Genomic DNA, 18,633 nt, shown 5'->3' on the forward strand with positions numbered 1-18,633 from the left:
TCTAAACATATGTGCCTGCGTATGGTATAGTGTGTGCATGTTTGCTGCTCTGGGGGTGACCCCTACCTTGGGGCCCCTCACATAGGCCCCTTTCTTCTTTGTGAGAGTCTTCAGGATCCCCATGGCCAGTGCCTGCTGCTTCTCCTCATCAGAGTCTCCAAGAAGGGGAGCCCAGCCCCCACCCCAGACAACTCTTTTTTTTTTAAATTTTTTTAAACCCTTAACTTCTGTGTATTGGCTCCAAGGCAGAAGAGTGGTAAGGGTGGGCAATGGGGGCCAAGTGACTTGCCCAGGGTCACACAGCTGGGAAGTGTCTGAGGCCAGATTTGAACCCAGGACCTCCCGTCTCTAGGCCTGACTCTCAATCCACTGAGCTACCCAGCTGCCCCCCAGACAATTCTTAAGGTAAAAACTGGGGTTAACATATAGTTTTATCTGGGTTCAGAAGGGTGAATAGGAGACAGGAATGGACAACAGTAACATGTTGCAAGACAATATAGCAAAGAAGCAACGTAACAAATCAGATACATCAACTCAGTTATTGTTCCTGCATGAGCTGTTGGTTTTCCCGATGCAGTAATAAAACCTCGTTGTTTCCAGATCTTTCCTGTTGCATGGCAAACATCTTAAGCATCTTATTAATTCATCTTACAACACAGCCCAGCCCCACCCCAGACAGCCCAGCCCTCCTGGGGTTCTCATTGTCTGACACTCTCTCCCTCTGGCCGTGGACTAGTCTGTCTCATTACCCTCGGTGCAGTGGACGGAGCACTGACTTTGGACTCTTGGGACCTCGGTCCTGTCGCACCCAGGATTGGTTCTCTGTCTGTGTGACCTCGGACAAGTCATTGCACTCCCTTTTTGTCTTAGACTCCTGCCGGTTACCCTGAGAGCTTGGACTGGACATCCTTCCCTTATGTTGGGTCCTTTCTGTCCTCCGGGCCCAGGTGCCTTGTGAGCAGGTGGTCTTCCTCCTTTCTGCCAAGCCCGGGAGCCCTTCAGGACACCCAGGGGAAAGGCTGTCATCGTGTCTTCATTGGAAAGCCCAATGGCTCAGAGCACCGGGCCGCCACGTTGGAGGCTACTTCCTTGAGCATCACTGTTCATGCTGGGGGCCTGCAGTGCCTGAGAACAACAGTGGGGGGCCTCTGCCCACACTCGGGCAGAAATGCCGGGGGCCCTCACGGCCTCTTGGTCACTCAGCTGGTTAGCCGTGTCCCATCCAACGCTCTTCTCGAGTTATTTGTCTCCTCCCCTGTGGCTTCCCACCATCTGGATGTGGGGAGGAGTCTCAGAGGGAAAAGGCCGCTGTCAAGGAGGCAGAGATGAGCCTCCTCAGAGGCCCTGAACTTGGGGGAGGGAGCCTCGGGGATCTCCCCCATTTGGACCTCCAGGGTCCTGCCTGTCTCAGGGGGCTGTCGGGCTTTCTTGGGTGGGTCCAGACCTCTGGGGAGCCCATTCTGGGATCCCACAGGGCAGATGAAAGGAGATGAGTACGAAAACTGCCCTGGGGTGTTGGGAGCTACATCTGGCCCTGGTTTGGGGCTTTCTCATCTCTAGCACAGTAACCGGGGCCCCTGGACCCAGAAAGCGTCAGCTCACAGGCAGGTGCTGCACCTGGAGCAGTGTGGGCAGGGGGCTGGTGCAGAGCGGGAGTCCTGGAAACCTTGGGTTCGAATCCTGCCTCTGATGTTCAGCTGTCCTGCCTCTCTGTGCTCAGGACTGACTGATGATGTCAGAGGGAGGCTATCACCCCTCTCTGGAGGGAGCTTCCACACTGGGAGAGTTATGCCCTTCAGAGTCTCATGCCCCTTCCCCATTCCGGGTGATTTTATCCGAGACAAAGCTGGACCCTGGATCAGGCCATCGGCTCTGTTGGGGGTGAACACCATCCTCGCCCGCTGACCCTTGGGTCTGGCTGCATTTTATGACATGAATGCTGTCCAGTGATCCGGATTGTTGTGGCTCTGCCCTGTCTGACTCTGTGACCAGCTCAGGAACTGAGACAAACTGGGGTTAAATGACTTGTCCAGGATCACAGAGCGGGTAAGGATCGGAGGCCAGATCGGAACTCTCATCTTTCTGATTCCAAGCTGAGGGCTCTGTGCCCTCCAGGGAGAGGCCGTCAGCTGGGTCTGGTGGTCAGGATGCCTCGTTAGCACCCCACAGCCCCCACCTGGACTCCCGGCTTTTCTTCTTGCTCTCTTCCTCTTTCTGCCTCCAACCTTGAAAACTAGAGCCAGGGATGAGGCTGGCAACTTCTTTTCATGTTGTGGCTGGGGATGCCTGTGGCCCCGTCCGAGGTCATGGATCTCCCCAAATCTATCCCCAGACTTCAGGCCAGGAAACTCAGGCTAAAGGATGAGCTGGGGCCATGGGAGACCCACCTGCCCAGTGGAGTTTTTGTTATTGCTGTCATCGCTGCCATTTTGTGTGGCCACGACTGGTAAAGCTGTGGCGGCACAGAGCTGAGGAGGCGGCCAGGCTGGGCCGGTGACTGGCAGAATGTGGGGGACGAGAGAGCGGCTCAGCCCAGTTTGATCCCCGACTGGCCCGGGTCACAAAGGCCTCGAGGCACCGCTCCCCCCAACATGCCCCAAAGTCTAGGTCTGAAATCAGAATGTGGAGAGCCAAAGGTCACCATGGGGAGGGAGAGATGGGCCCGCCTCGCACCTGGGGACTGTGGGGCCGGTGTCTCTTTCTTCAGGACTCTCCAGGGCTAGCTGCCCCCCAGGCTGCCTGGCATGAGGCAGAGATTCCATTTGCCTACTATTTCCACCCTGAGGCCATTTTGGCTTTTGGGAACACACGGCGTGTCCTTGATGTCTTTCTGTTTCCTCTGAGCCTGAGCAGCAGACTGCCAGCTCCCCTAGATGATGACCGTCAGTATTCCCCGGCCTTGGCCTTCTGGGCACTAGTGATCGATCCAGCACTGAGGACCCTCCCAGGGAAGCACTCTCTGAAGTTTCTTGGTCTTCCTCCCTGGCAGAGGTCCTTCTAAGAAGGCTCCCACAGACTTCTATTGGAGAATCCATAGGTCAGGGGAGTCCAGCAGGCAGGATCCAGCCCCAGGGCACCCTGGGATGGACTCACTAAATCCGAGAACAGATCGGATACCATGAGTGGCACTGGTCACTCAGCCAGTCTCCGGGAAAGATTTGTGGGCTGAGGAGAACTGTTCTGGGTCCTACCTGGGGCAGGACAGCAGGGACTTTTCCTTAGAGCATCATCCCAAAGATTTCTACAGCCTTGTGGTCCTCTCCTTGTGCCCTTACTCTGGTCCTTTCCCACAGCAGTTTGGAGCTGGCATCCTGGCGTCTCTGTCTATCCCCACTGTGGTGGTGTCCGCCGTGCTGTTCCCTCAATGAGACTCCTTTTCATCCTGCTTTTCCAGAGTGCTCAGACTCTCAGTTGGCTCTCTAGAGCAGGGGTTCCCAAGCTTTTTTGGCCTGCCGCCCCCTTTCCAGAAAAATATGACTTAGCGCCCCTGTCACATACTGTCACCGCCCCCCTACAGTTATTCACTGCCCCCGAATGCACCTGTGGCCATCACTGCGTCCCAGGGATGGCTGCAGCACCCACCAGGGGGCGGTGGCGCCCACTTTGGGACTCACTGCTCTAGAGGATGTGCATGATCCTTACCTTCTGTTTCTGCTGTTCTTATTTGTTTTCCAACATAAAAGCAGTTGGCTTCCTAGGCCTCTGCCCCCGCCTCCCAGACTGGCCTTGTCTGTCATGCTCCACAATCTGGGTTGCGCATAGTAATTGCTCTGGTGATTGGAATTGTGCTGAGCTGAAGCATTTTTGTGATGGATGATTTAAATGGATTTGGTGTCCCCTCAACGAGGCCCCTCTAGAGGGGTGCAGCTTAAAGCAAGTCAGGTCTCTCTCCCAGACTTGGAGACGGTGCCGTGACAATGAGCGCAAGAACCAGCAAAAAGGCATTTGTGGGGTTCTCGATCAGACCCGGGTGTTGGGATGTGGCCAGGACCACTGGCCTGCCTGGAGGGAAGTGTATGCTGGGCAGTGCTTGGAAGGAATCGTCCATCCATTTTCCCTCAGACCTGATTCAAGGGACCCTTTGACTTGCGGAGAACAGAGAAGTTGTGGCTGTTCCGCTTCCCCTGATGGGACTGATGCGATCGTCTTTTTTTTCGTGATGCTTCGGTGCCTCAGTGCTCATCTCTTCTGAGATGTAGGGCGGCGTGGCCCAGGATAGAGCATGACACGCATTCGGAGCACCGGGGGCTTCTTCAGGCCCCTGATCCTGATGTTTGGGCCCCTCTGCTCCCCAAAGCTGCTGGTGCTTCCTGCCCTGCCTCCTACTTTGTTTAGCCTTGAAACTAATCCCCCTGTGCAGGAAAGGGGTGAATGAGACCTGGCAGAGAGCCGAACCTGGAGGGTGAGCGGGTGCCCCCTTGAGGTCCCCTTCTGAGCCGGGCAGCACTGCAGCCCTTTGGAGCACAATCCTGGGCAGTTGTCATCCTGCTGGAGAAGGCCTGGTAAGAAACCACTCGGTTCCCCCCTGTGTCAGGCTCCTCCTTCCCCTGGCACTGAGGTCTCGATGGGAGCCTCCATGTGAGCCTCCTGCCCATCCTCTGGACTCTTGTTGCCTGAATTGGTCCAGGTCCAGAGGCTTGCTCGGGGGGCCCTTGAGTCCGGGCTTTTCTCGGGCTATCAGCTCTGTCTGTGGGTGAGAGAACCTCGCAATGCGAGGCCACAACCTGGGCCTTCTGCCAGCAGCTGCCTCCACTGGCCTCAGGGATGTCATGGGAGAGACCCAGGACGGGGGATTCTGCACGGATGGCGCTGGAGGAGCAGACAGAAGGGGACGGTGCAGGGCCACCCGGCCACGAGCTCCTGCGGCATGTCGGGCACTGTGCGAAGCCCCAAGATTACCAGAAAGACTTTGGCGAGCCTCATCTTTGGAGCAACTGTGATAGTTATTTTGTTAGATTAATATACGAAAAATAATCTAAAGAGATAACAAATCATAACAGGGAATAATATTTGCTATAATGTAACAATAACAAATTGTAATGGATAATTCAGCCTAGCATGTATTTATATCATGTTCCATTACAATAATTATAACAAACACAGATAAGAATAATCTCATTTTATGCTGTAGAAATAGGAACATCCGAGGTGCTCATGAGTGGCCGGGGAGCCCGAGGGGGCCCGGAGGCAGCGTGCCTAGTGCTGGGGCCACAGAGAGCCAAAGGCCGGCTCTCCAGAGCTCCGTCCTCGTGCAGGGGACGCTGTGAGCGCTTCTGGGCATCCGCAGGCCGAGCGGGGCCCACCCAGAGCCTCCCCTTCGGGCTGAGGATGGACAGAGCTACAGCAAAGGGCTGGGCAGGAGGGCTAAGTGACTTGCTCAAGGTCATGCAGCCGGGAAGGGTCTGAGGACCTCTGGTCTCCAGGCTCTCTCTCCCCTGGGCCTCCCTGGCTTCTCCAGGTAAAATTGGCCGGGAATGGGGGGCCCTGAGAATCCTGTCAAACGGTAGGAGAACACACAGTTTTTAAGGCAGAATCGCAGGTTTATGCACAGGAGGGTGAGACTGTGGGGAAACACTGTAGTCTACAGACTAGCTTGAGAGAGAGAGGTGGTGTGTCCTGCATTCGAATCCTCCCTCAGCCCCTTCCTGGTTCTCTCTCTCAGCTTGTTTTGTCATCTCTCAGATCAGGAATGCGGGAGGGACTCTGGGAGGATTAAAAGAATGGCCGAGGCCTTCCCACAACAGAGGCTCCTCCCAACTGTGAAATCTTGTGGGGCAGCACCCCCACCTCAGGGTCATCGGCTTCTCCCCATCATCCCCAGCAAGGGGAACCTTTACAGAGCCGTGGGGAGATGTTGGGGAGACACCTCTCGGGGCACCCCTCCAGCCCCTTCCATGGCTCCTCTGGACAAGGCTCAGCTTTGTGCTCTGGGATCCCCCTTTCAGGAAGCCTCCACATGCTTCTCTCTTTGTTCCTGCACCCACCCCCAGGGGTCCTGATCGCCAGGGTGGCTCCATGTTACAGATGAGGAAACTGACTGCCAAAGCTGAAGCTGTGTCCATTCCAAGTGTGGGGGGGGTGGCTTCCAGAGCCTCCAGATTGGGGGGTGGGGTCTGGAGAGGGGCGAGACAGCCGGCACCTTGTGCTCTGGGTTGGCAGGGCCTCGGGCACTCACTTGTGCCAACTCTGGCCAAAAGCTACGTGGCCGAGAGATGGGCAGGGAGTGTGTCATGGAGGAAGGAATGGCTGAGTCCCCCGCAGAGAGATGCCAGCTCAGCCTGGTGCCCCACCAGCCTGGCACCACCCTCTCGCTCCCAGGAGGAGGTGTCTCAGCCTCATGCCACCTCAGCCTGGCACCGCCTTGCCCTGGTACTCCCCCAGCCTGGCACCACCCTCTCACTTACAGAAAGAGGTGGCTCAGCGGGAGGGGAGGTTGTCATCTGCCACTTCTGAGTGTGTGAGCGGGGAAAGACTGGCTTTGGCCGGCCATAGATGGGGGCATGGAACAGGGAGGTGGTGAATGTGGAGGGGGAAGGGGACGTGGGCAGACCTTGGCATGAGGATGAAAGAAAATTCCTGCATGTGCCTTGAGGCATAGCCACCCGCCGCCTTCATCCAAACCCCTCATGTGGGCAGGAGGGCACAAATCAGACCTTGGCCGTGCCCTGACTTGGAGCACCCCTAGAGCTGACGTGTCTTGGCAACTGCCTCAGGCTGGCAAGGCTGGCACCCCCCAGCCTGTGCAGCTCTGAGCCCTGTCGGGGGAAAGGGAGAGAGCCCCCCCCCCATCTGTGATGGTCCCTGAGAGGGCCCTTGGCTGCTATTTGGGAATTCAAGGGGCCCTTGAGACATCTGAGCTCCCCAATAGTGGTCCAGGGGTGAAGGGAGGTCAGCAAGGGAGGTAGAATCATCTCAGGGTGGCTGTGGGATGGGCCAGGAGGGGAGACTCCTGAGGAAGGAAAATCCCAGAGAAGAGAGGCCTGACGGGCCTGGGCATGCTCCATGTTTGTCTAGTAAAAGTGAGGGGCTGGCAGGCAGGGGGGCCTGGGCTATGAGTGGGGCCCAGAGCCTGCAGAGGTAAGTGGTGGGAAACTGGATTAGGAGCCCAGGGAGGGCACTGAAGCCCTCCAGGGGTGGCGGCCGGGGACAGGAACCCCAGAGGCTGCCCAGCCCCTCCTTTCTTCCCGCCTGGATCAAGCAGCTCCTCCGCGGTGCCAGAGGGCCATCCGGCCCCTGCCTGGATCCCTCCAGAGCCTCTGCCTCCATGGTACGAGCAGAAGTCGGCTCTTTCCCTTCTCCCCACTCTGTTTCTCCCCTGGGCTGGCCAGGAGCCCCAGTGGGGAGGACACTGAGCCTGGCATCTGCTCCTAGCCCAGAACTGGGCACACAGGAGCCATCTAACAAAGGATTGTTGCCTGGCTGCCAGAGAGGTGAATGTGTCCCCACTGGATGTCTCATGCATCTCCTTGGAGGCAGGAGCTCAGCCCCTGAGCTTGGGGGGCCTCTGTGCCCTCCTTCTGCGGGGCAGAACCCCATGGGAGCCGCTCTGGTCTTTGGGATATTTCTGTCTCTGCTCGAAGGAAACTAGACCTGGAGAGCGCCAGAGCCAAGCCAGGCCTGGCTCGGATGCCAGTTCTCCGATGCCTGAGATGGGAGAGCGTCCACGTGTCTCGCTTCCATTGTGGATGGTTCCTGCTTCTTTGAGGGTCACCGGCCAACAGGCCCCTGGGCATCCTCTGCTCTGCGGGCATTTGGGAGGATGCTGGCCCGTTGGGGCATGGCCTGTGCGTGCTAGAATTGGCCGGGGCAGTCGGGACTGGAGGGAGCTTGGACAGAGCTCTGGGCTCGCTGGGCCCCTCCCCAAGCACGAGCTCATATGAAGGAATGGCAGCACCGAGATGTGTCCAGAGAGAGCAAAGCTGCCCCTGCCTCCGGGGAGCTACCGGCCGGGGGGGGGGGGCTTGAAATGAGGGACCCCTGCGAGGGCACCTGAAGGGTGGCTGAGACTGCACAGCAGGGAGGGGGCCTGGGCTGGCACAGGAGGACGCAGGAAAGAAGGGATTTGGAGCCGGTCATCTTTGCGTCTCCTTCCTTCCGGTCTCCCAGCCAGGGCCGGTCTGGGCTTTGGAAGCCTTTCCTTCCCGCTCCCGGGCCCCATGCATTGTGCCCAGGGCCCGGCTTCTCTGCCCGTGAATCCTCTGATGGCCCCAAGGCTCCGAGTCCTTGGAAAGCCAGGAGGCACCAGCCCATGGCCCCGGGGCGGGCTGGAGCTCTTGGGGCTCCCTGGACCTTGCTCTGGCTGACCCACTGAGGAAGCAAACAGGAGGAGCCTCCTGCTTTCCAGCCTGGGAACGAGTGGGCAGCCTTAACAACCCAGGCCATGTGCTGGACTCGGGTCCTGGAAGGCTGGGCAGCCCCGGCTCCCTCTGGAGCAGACGGCACCTAGCCTGGAGCCTTGTCTGGATGCCCCCAGCTCTGACCGCACGACCGGGCGCAGGTGCCCAGGGTCAGGGAAGCAGCTGAAGGAAGGCAGTAGGGGCGAGGGGGGCCCAGAAGCGCGTGCCTGGCTGTGGGCCACTCCCTCGTTCCCCCTTCAGAAGCTCCTTGGAAGCGGCAGGGCCCAGGGAGCGCCGGGGCCTCTCAGAAAGCACGAGAGCCTCGTCTCATCGCGTCACCCTCCCTTGGGAGGTTGGGGGTGGCAGCAGATGGCAGCCTTGCTTGATGGAGATTAAAAATCTGGGCCAGGGGAGATCAGGACAGGCCGAGGCCAGTCTGTCCCCTCTCCACAAAGGCAGCGTTGGCAGCGATGGCAGCGTGAGAGCTCTTTTCTCGACAGCTCCCCACTTTCCCCTGGATGTGTGACCGAGCAACAGCCCAGCTTCACAGGAAGGAGGCTGCCCAAATGGAAGGGCACGAGATTGGGGCGGGGAGGGAGGGCGTGGAGCTTCTGCTTGGACAGTCGCCGTGGGGGCCCGGCACCCTCAGCCCCTATCTGGAGCTTCAGGCCAGCCCCGAGATGACCGCAGAGCAGGTAAAGCTGGAGTGGGGGGAGCCCGGAGCTGGGGCCCCGGTGTCCAAGGAAAGCTCCCTTGGGTGGGGGAGAGGGCGGCTGCTTTCCAAAGACAATCGGGGAAGGACTCTTGGACCCCGCTGTTGGGGCTGATAAATGAGAGCTTGGAACGTTTTACATTTTTAAAATTCCGTTTCGCCATGATAGCAGGGGCCAAGCCCAGCCAGGACTAGCAGAGTGTTTGCTTTTCTCAAGAGCCCACACAGGCACCCCCGATGGCGTGTCTGTATTTCATCCTGTGCTGCCAGTGCCAGGGCTTTTTGGGTCCAGAACGGTGACCATGTGTTGGTTCTGGTACCCCCGAGAGCCTGTGCCCTGGGGTGGTCCCACAGTCCTGGGACAGGTGGTGCCTTCGATAATAAAAAGCATTTATCTGGAGCCTGGAGTTTGCCCAACACTTGCCACATGAGATTGTTTTATTCTCACAATAGCTCTGGGGGGGGGGTGCTATGCTGCTCATCATCCCCATTTTGAAGATGAGAAAACTGAGGGTGACAGAGGCAAAGGTGCTTGCCCGGGGTCCCAGCTAACAAGAATCAGAGGCCAAATTGGGAGTCCTGGTCATGCTGCTGCTGCCAGGTCCAGTGTCCTCTCCATGTCCTTGCATTTGGTATCGGAGAAGGTTCTGTTTAGTGGAACAGGAAGAATGCTCCGGACTCTGTGACCGCCTGGGGACAAGCCACCGAGGCTCAGTCTGTCCTGGCACCAGCCTCATCCTGTGAGGACTCCATAGAAAGAGGGGCTTGTGGGGCTGGTGTGTTCTGTCAGAGAGACCCAAGCCTATATTCTGGTGGCCCTTCTTGGGCAGCAGCCTTTGGTTTCCAGCTTCTCAGTCTGGAGGGCAATGCCACACCCCCTCTTCTTCCTCTTCTTCTGTTCCTCAGTGCGCAGGCTCGTGGGTCCATCCATCCTGGCCTTTTCATCTCCAAATCATGCCTGCGTCCCCCCACAGCCTCCACATAGTTGTTTCTGGGTCCCACAGATCCTTCCAGACCTTTGTTCTTGGCGTCAGGTGCCACCCTTCCCCTGCTCCTTCCCTGCCTGGCCTTTTCCAGGAAGCCATCTCCTCGGTGACCCTGGGCATCGCGGCGGGTTCTTGGGCTCTGTGCTGTGGCTGGGAGCCATCTGCCATGTTGGGCTCCGCAGAATCACAGGGTTGAAAAGGACCTCAGAAACAAGAGTGTCACCCTGGGATACCCCTGAGGAGGCATCACGCAGACTTCCCTGGAGAGCTTCTGGAGGGGGTGCACATGCGCCGATGGACGGTCAAGTCAGAAGCCCACAGTTGTTGGGGAGTCTCTTGGCTGCCGGTTATTCTTGGATAGCAAGCCTGAGCCTTCTCTCAGACGCTGCCTCCCCTTTGGTGCCCAGGCAGCTTCCCGGGTTCCTGAAGTATAAGTGTGTTGGACTTGGACTGAGAACACCCGAGCTAAGATCCCACCTGAGACCCTTGAGCAGCTCCATGACCCCGTGCCTCAGTTGAGGCAGGATAAGGAGAGTCCTTGCTTTGGGCCATGACTGTCGAGACCAAATGAAACGATGGCAAATGCACAGCTTGCTGCCACCCTCCCACATCTGGGATGTCCTCAGGACCGTTCAGCCAAGGCTCAGTTTTCACACTGGGGACCAATAGAAGAGATCACTGGGCCACTGGGCCAAGGCCATGCTCAGGTCTAAATTAAGGACCCCCTCATGGTTGGACCAAGGCCAGAGGAGAATCTAAACAGGTCCCAACGGCATCCTTCAGGGCCAGGCTGATGGGCTGCCTCTTGTTCCCCTGGTTTTTCCACAGACCCATCCTTTGAGTCCATCGAGCCTGTGACTGGGCCTGTGCCAGCACAGAGGCAGGAGGCCCTCGGGCAAAGGGAGACCATGAGGGTGTTGTAAGGTGTCTGCGGCCCTCTCTGGCTCTTCCTCTCCTTGTCTCCTTGTTACCGAGGTGGGATGATCTCCCTTCTGTCTCCTTGGCATGCCTGGCGTCCACCCCAGGGACCAAGAGGTGCCCTTGTGGGTCTGTTGTGCCCTTGAATAAAGTGCCAAGTCCTTGAGCGCAGCGACTTTCCTTTTGGAGTCGGGGGTCGTCTCTGGGCCCTCGGCACCTCGCCAGAGCTTGGCCCACAGCAAACTCCTGACAAATACTCACTGAGAGAGGCTGGCAGAGACGGAGAAAGACAGAGACAGATGGAGACAGAGACAGAGAGACAGAGGGGAGGAGGGAGACAGAGGTATCTGCCTATCTAGAATCACAAACTTTTCTTAGGGATATCTATCTATATGCACTTATTTCACACTGAGCTCATCCCACATCTTCTGCTTTGCCAGCCTCTGTTTATCCAATATGAGCTTTTCTATTGAAAGATCTGCTTAGGGCTTCCAGGCATCTGTGAGGTTTGCATTTATTTCAACCCCAAGTGGAGATGCTCAGGAATTCTCCAGCTGCAAGTCATTTCTGAGAGGCTCAGGTATTTGTTTACACAGAATGTGTTCAAAATAAATGGAATTGCACGCAGCATTAATCTAAAAGAAATCCAATTCTCTTCATTCTCAGCAGAGTTTCTACCAGGTATTTGTAACCGCCACCTTCCCCGGCCCCTTTCGCTGTGCGGCTCTAGGGCTTCCCCAGATCCAGTCCCCACCGTGGTAGTTCTGGCTGCCAGGCTTGGGAGTCCAAGTTCAGTGAAGTTGTGCAGTGAATCCCGGCTTCCCTAAAGGGCGAGATCTGAGCCTGAAGGAAACTCACGTTCTCTGGCTCTCCCTCTCTGCCTGTCCGTCTCTGAGTCTCTCCCTCATCCCCAGCTGCCTATTCCACTTTCATTTCGATCATCATAATGACGGCCCTCATAAAGTGCTCTGAGATTTGAAAGGCGTCTGCATACATTCTCTCATGTGCCTCTCGCATAACCTTTTGAGGTAGTTGCTGTTACTATTTCCATTTTTCAGAAGGAAAAACTGAGACCATGTTATGACTTGCTCAGAGTCACACAAGTAGAGTCTGAGCCTAGATTTGAATTCGAATCCTCCCCTGCACCCAGCTCTCTAGTTAGCTACAAGAAGTTGGGAGGAGGGGGATCCCAGGAAAGGTTTGAGCTGCATCTTAGGGGGAGAGAGGGGCTCCGTCAGGAAGCAGCCATGGAGGAGAGCAGTGCCTTGTATTGGGACATCCAGGACGAAGGGTGGGAGATGGGAATTTCAGGGCTCTGAGTGAGGAGCAGAAGGCAGACGTGTTTGGGATGATCACCGCGTGCAGGATAGACCGTGACGTAGCTACAGGAGAGGGCTACAGGCTAAAACAAGGTCTCTGTAGGATTGTAGAACAATTTGGGAGCCTGTAAAAATGGCAGAGTTGAGGAGGGTCCAGTCAGATCTGGGCATCACTGGGCTGGATCCTGGCTCACAGCAGATGGGTCAGCACTGCTTTGCATTTGGAGCTAGAGTGCCTAGAGTGGTAATGAGCTCCCCATCGCCAAGGGTCTTTCAGGAGATGCTGGCAGCCCCTCGGTTGGGTATGCATATGTGGGTTTAGTCCAGGCAGGGTGTCCCCCAGAACACTGACCTCAGGCCAGCCCTGAGACCTGTCCGGGCTCCTTCCTCCTAGTTGGTGAGAAGAGGACCAAGATGGTTCTGTGTCCAGCCCTTTCTTGCCTTTGTTGTCACCGCCGTCTCTGTGATGGGTCCTGGGCAGAGAAGGGTGGCAAGATGTCCCCCAGGAGAGTTTCTCAGTTAAATAAACAAAGCGGGAAACTAGCAGGCGTCTGGCTTCTTTTTGGCTGCAGTGAGGATGAGCCTGCAGACGGGCTCCGAGCTTCCCCCACGCCTCACCCTCTTAGGCTTCTGAGAGCTGCCTCCATGGTGCCAGGCCCTTAGTGCGGCTGATTCCAGATGAGCTGGGCCTTGGGGGCCTGGCCTGTGAGGGTGCTCTTTGGAGAGCTGGGGGGCCTGGGGCAGGGGTGCTACCTGCGCTTTGCCTGGCAGCCCTCGGGTAACCCATGTGCCGTCCGATGCCCGGTCTGTGCTCCACCTGGCCTGGTGCCTGGCAGCTGCCGACTTGTGGAAGAGGCTGATGGTTTGTTGTCTGTCTGTCTGCTCCCCTTGGAGAGGGGGAAGGGGGAATGGGGGAGGTCTTTGCTCCAGTTCTGATGGGGGGGGGTGGCAAAGAAGTCTCATGCCTGCCCGCGCCTGGGATGTTCAGAAAGGTCTGTCCTGCATCACCTCCTTTTGGTACGTCACACCCGCTGAGGTTTCCATGGCAGCTTGGGACCCTCGAAGGAAAGCGCCAGCAGAGGGCACACTGGGTGTGGGGAGCGAAGGTCTTGGGTTCGAGTTTCACCTCCGCTGTGTGCTAGTTATGTGCCTTGGGCAGGACAAAGGCTTCCCCCTTCCTCGGCTGTTGGAGCCCCCAGTGAGATGAGACACCTGTGGCACAGTGCGGAGGGCTGCACTTGGATTCAGTATGAAGCGGGTTGGAGGGTGGAGCCCTCAACCTCTCTAACCCTGTTTGGTCATCTCTGAAGTGAGGGAGGAGGCTTGCATGGTCTCTCAGAACCTCAACAGGACTCTGAGGCCTCCTGGGTTAGTGAGGCCGCGTCTGGGCCTCGGCGGAGCCAGGATGGGCTTGTGGGCCTCCCTTCCCAGCTGTAGCTCCCAAGCACTCCCTTTTTCTGTGAGAACTTTTTGTCAGGCTCTTCCCAGGCTGCTGGGCAGTCACAGATGGCTTCCCATCTCCCTTCTGGCCTCCGCCTCCAAGGCTGTGGGGATCTCGTCGCCAGATCTCCGGCCTCTTCTTCATCTCCAGCCTCCTCCTCCTTGGCCTCCCTGCCTCTCTCAGCCCCATCTTGGCTGGCTCCTACACACAGGCCTGTCCTGGTGGGCATCTCCCCTCCTGTGAGTTCAGATTATCATCTCGGGGGATGATCCTCCCCCCGATTTATCCAGCCTTCACCCCTCCTCACCTTGGCCTGCCCCAGCTGAGCCAGACCAGAGCCCTGGAGCTGCCCTCAGGCCTTCCCAGGCCCCACATGGGCTTGTCATTGGGCCCCGTGGCAGCTCTCCTGGGCCTCCTTCCCTCTCCCTCCGGCCTCTACACTCAGCCTCCCTGACTGGCTGTTGTCCTTCGCTGGGCCCACAGTGGCTCAATGGACTCAGGTGGCTCCCTGCCTGCTCTGGCCTCCAGTGGAGGCCTCAGAGGCCGGTGGAATCCTTTCCAGGTGTCGTCTGTCCTCATCTGTCTGTCTGTCTGCCCCTGATGTTCTCCCTCCGCCCTTTGTAGGTTTGCCGGCTGCCTCTGGCCTCCCCCCTCCCCGGCCTCCCCCCCTTTCACCATGTTGCTGCTCGATGGGGACCTCGAGCTTCTGCCCTTCTTTCTTCCTAAGCCTCCCCTTCCCTCTTAGAACCAGGACAGAGGCTGTAGGGTCACCCGGTGGGAGGCGTCCCAGGCCTCCAGGCCTGACTTGGGCCACTGAGCCGGGCAGATCGTCCCTGAAGCTGGGGCTCCTGAGGCCTAAGATCTCCTCCTCTGGGAAGTCGGCCCTGATTGCCCCCTGCTGGGTGTGTCTGTTACTTGGCCCGCTTTTCCTACGTAGTCCCAGTTCTGATTCCGAAAAGTGTCTGACTTTGTCCCAGAAGGACCAGCCCCGCGCGAGGCCCTGCCGCCGCCAACCCCGGCCGTCTCGTGCCTTCATCCACGCCACGTCACCTGCGAGGCTCCCCAGAATCCTCCGCGAGACCTCCCAGTGGTGGTGACTGGGGCTCCGGCTGAGCACTGGGAGGGCCCCGGCCCGGCCCTCGCGCCGCCTCAGCCTCCTCAGCCGTAGCCCCGCCAGCCCGGGTTTGTGGGGGACTAAAGCGCCCGGGGGGGGGGGGGGGCCTCGGCCTCCAGGCGCAGCCACACAGCCAAGGCTTCTCCTCAGGCCTGTTGAAGCAGGCTCGGATTGACGGGCCCCAGACGAGCCTCCCCAGGCCGGGCTCTCCGGGTGTCCAACAGCCTGGCGGAGGCCTTCCCAGCTGGTGGGCGGCGGGCCGGGCCTAAGCCGGGGAGGGCGATCAGTTATCGGCCCTTTCATAAGGACGGCCCCAGGCAGAAGAGCTGAGGGGGGCTGTGCTTGGGGGAGCAGCAGCACCCCAAAGTACGGCCCCCCTCCTCCTCCCCCCCAAGGCCTGGGCCGATGCTGGCCTGCTCCCCCTCCCCCACGCTCCCCCTCCCCAGGTACAGAAGTTTCATTCATGAATTCTTAATGGCGCCGCGAGGGGGGGTGTAGGAATACTTCATGGCGCCTCCCCCGACAGCTCCCTCCGGCAGGCTGGGCAGGCGCCAGAGGGAGGCTCTCCCTTTCCTTCTCCTCCCTCCCCCCCTCCACCCCGGCTGCCCCCTCCCCCTTTCGGTGGCCCCTCCCCCCAACCCTCCCGGAGCTCTCCTGGTTCCCGCAGCTCCTCCGAATCCCCCAGGAAGGCCTGAGCCGGCCAGGCCGCATCTTCCTCTCCAGGAAGGAAGGAAATAAAGAAGGCGGCGCTGCGGAGCCCATGAGGCGGCGTGTGGGGCCATCTGTCGGCCGCCCGAGGAAGTGACTCTCTCAGAAAAGGCAGCGAGGAGTTTCCCCCTGGATGTCCCCCTGAGCCTGGGGGGCCCTCAGATACTGGGGGGGGGTAGAAGGAGTCACCCACCTCCTTCTCCCTGGCAGTGACGCCTCGCCGGCCGCCCTAGAAGGGTCAGATACGGGTATCTGACGTGGGAGCCCCCTCGTGATGGCACCGGGCGCACCTCGAGGCCCAGCGCCGGGCCCCCCCCCCCCAAGCGCTGGCTCTCACCTGGGCATCCAGGCGCATCACCTGTGTTAGCTGGGGCTCAGGGACTTGCCCAGGGCCACTCCTGCCTCCAGGTTCTCTGCCCACTGGGCCGCCCCGCCCCCCTGCAGGCGGGGGGGGGGGGGGGGGGGGCAAATCATCTCCCCTCCCCCCCTCGGCCTGCCCAGTGTTTCTGTCCCTGCTTTACACTGGGAGCTGGGGGGGAGGGGAGGGGGCTCTGGTCCTGCTCGGCTCAGACCACCTAACTTGTGCTTGCGCCAGTCTGGACAGCCCTGCGCAGCAGGCGCTCCTCTCAGCCCCATCGTATAGTAGAGGAAACTGAGGCACACAGTGGCCACAAGCGGCCAGAGGCAAAGGGCTAGCATGAGAGACAGACAGAGGAGAAGAGAGACCGAGACAGAGAGCGAGAGGAGAGGGGAGACAGAGACCATATCAGCGCAGCTTCCCTCTGAGATTCCCGGTTTGCTTTTTTCCTTTGGGCTAACCAGCATCCTGCATGCCCAACCTTAATATTGTCTTTGGGGCTTTGGGATCACTAAGTCCTCTGTTGATCTTTCTATTCAAAGGGAGGAAAAACAAAACCCACCCACACAAACAGACCAAGCACAAAGTCCTCCCTGGGGCCTCCACCAGAATCCCCCCAGGCGGGCTCTTCCAGGGGCTGTTGGGGGGGGTCACTAGATGTTGTTGGCGTTGGAGTCAGGGAGACTCATTTTCCAATGTTCAGATCTGACACTTCTGGTTGTGTGACCCTAGGAAAGTCACTTCACCCTGCTTGCCTCAGTTTCCTTCTCTGTCAAATGAGCCGGAGAAGGAAATCCCTGGGGGATCTCTGCCAGGAACCCCCCTGGGGGGGTGAGGGAGAGTCAGACCCAAGTGAAATGGCACCACCCGCCCCTAGGCTCTAATTCTGCCCTGTCTGCCCTCGACTTGGGGAGGCCCCTAAGCTCTCTGGGTCTCAGTTACCTCTTCAGGAAAATGGGGGGTCGAGGACGGCCGAGGCTTCCCTGCGGGCCCTCCTGCCACTGCGAGGCTGCCCCTAAACCAGCCCTTTGTCTTTGCTTCGCAGGGATGGTGCAGAAGCTGGACCAGAAGCTGCCGGTGGCCAACGAGTACCTGCTCCTCTCCGGGGGCGTCCGGGAGGGCGTGGTGGACCTGGACCTGGACGAGCTGAACGTGTACGCGCGGGGCACCGACTACGACATGGACTTCACCCTGCTCGTGCCGGCCCTCAAGCTGCACGACCGCAACCAGCCCGTGACGCTGGACATGCGGCACTCGGCGCTGTGCCACTCCTGGCTGAGCCTGCGGCTCTTTGACGAGGGCACCATCAGCAAGTGGCGGGACTGCTGCACGGTGGCCGACCACGCCAGCGGGGCCACCAACTACTTCTTCTCGCCCATCAAGGTGGCCGAGTGGTTCTACGACTCCATCCGCGTGGTGCTGTCCGAGGTGCAGAAGAAGCCGCAGCGCGGCACGCCGCGGGTGGACAAGGTGGAGAAGAGCGGCACGGTGCTCTCCATCATCCTGGGCGTGGGCAGCAGCCGCATGCTCTACGACATCGTGCCCGTGGTGTCCTTCAAGGGCTGGCCGGCCGTGGCGCAGAGCTGGCTCATGGAGAACCACTTCTGGGACGGCAAGATCACCGAGGAGGAGGTCATCAGCGGCTTCTACCTGGTGCCCGCCTGCTCGCACAAGGGCAAGAAGGACAACGAGTGGCGGCTGTCGTTCGCCCGCAGCGAGGTACAGCTCAAGAAGTGCATCTCGAGCAGCCTGATGCAGGCGTACCAGGCGTGCAAGGCCATCATCATCAAGCTGCTCTCGCGGCCCAAGGCCATCAGCCCGTACCACCTGCGCAGCCTCATGCTCTGGGCCTGCGACCGGCTGCCCGCCAGCTACCTGGCGCAGGAGGACTGCGCCGCCCACTTCCTGCTGGGCCTCATCGACGACCTGCAGCACTGCCTGGTCAACAGGATGTGCCCCAACTACTTCATCCCGCAGTGCAACATGCTGGAGCACCTGTGTGAGGAGACGGTGATGCTGCACGCGCGCAAGCTCTCCTCCGTGCGCTCGGACCCCGCCGAGCACCTGCGCACGGCCATCGAGCACGTCAAGGCGGCCAACCGGCTGACCCTGGAGCTGCAGCGGCGCGGGAGCGCCACCAGCCTCCCCTCCCCCCAGGCCGACGGGGCCGACCCCGGCCAGCCCGACGACCGCCTGGCCAAAAAACTGCAGCAGCTGGTGACCGAGAATCCGGGCAAGTCCATCTCGGTCTTCATCAACCCTGACGACGTGACCCGGCCGCACTTTAGGATCGACGACAAGTTCTTCTGAGCGTCCCGGCCCAAGCCCACGGCCTGCGCGGTGTTTGCTGTGTGTCTGTGTGCGCGGGCTCTCGCCCGCTCCCTCGTCTTCGTGCGGCACAGGGTGGCTCCGTCGGGAACGGCCTCCTGGGGGAAGGTTTCCGTCCTCCAAGATGGCGCCACTCTCTCCTGCTGGGCCTTGGACTTTCCTCACCGAGGGGCCTGGAGGAGGGGCCAGCTGGGGGAGGGGCTTGTTTTCATTCTTCAGAGAACTGGAGCTGTCCTGCTGCAGCACCCAGGCTCCTGCTGGCGCCCACTGAGTGGCGCTCTGGGTGGCGGCGGGGAAGCTCTCCTCCCGTAGGAGAATCTATTTTTATTTGGGGCTTTTTTATTTTTCATGAGCTTCCGTCACTCGGAACGCCCGAGAGAACACGGGAGAAGGAAGCGCCTTGGCGCTTGCTC

At 59.3% G+C, this 18,633-nt stretch overlaps 1 protein-coding gene across 1 annotated transcript; it reads left to right on the forward strand.

Annotated features, from left to right (window-relative positions):
* Positions 1-16,939: 16,939 nt before the first annotated feature.
* Positions 16,940-18,300, forward strand: MB21D2 (Mab-21 domain containing 2). The gene has a single exon (XM_044667652.1). It carries the CDS (start codon positions 16,940-16,942, stop codon positions 18,200-18,202), a length of 1,263 nt encoding a protein of 420 aa, XP_044523587.1. The 3' UTR covers positions 18,203-18,300.
* Positions 18,301-18,633: the final 333 nt, after the last annotated feature.

Source organism: Gracilinanus agilis, chromosome 3, assembly GCF_016433145.1.
Source record: "Gracilinanus agilis isolate LMUSP501 chromosome 3, AgileGrace, whole genome shotgun sequence".
Lineage (NCBI taxonomy): Eukaryota > Metazoa > Chordata > Mammalia > Didelphimorphia > Didelphidae > Gracilinanus > Gracilinanus agilis.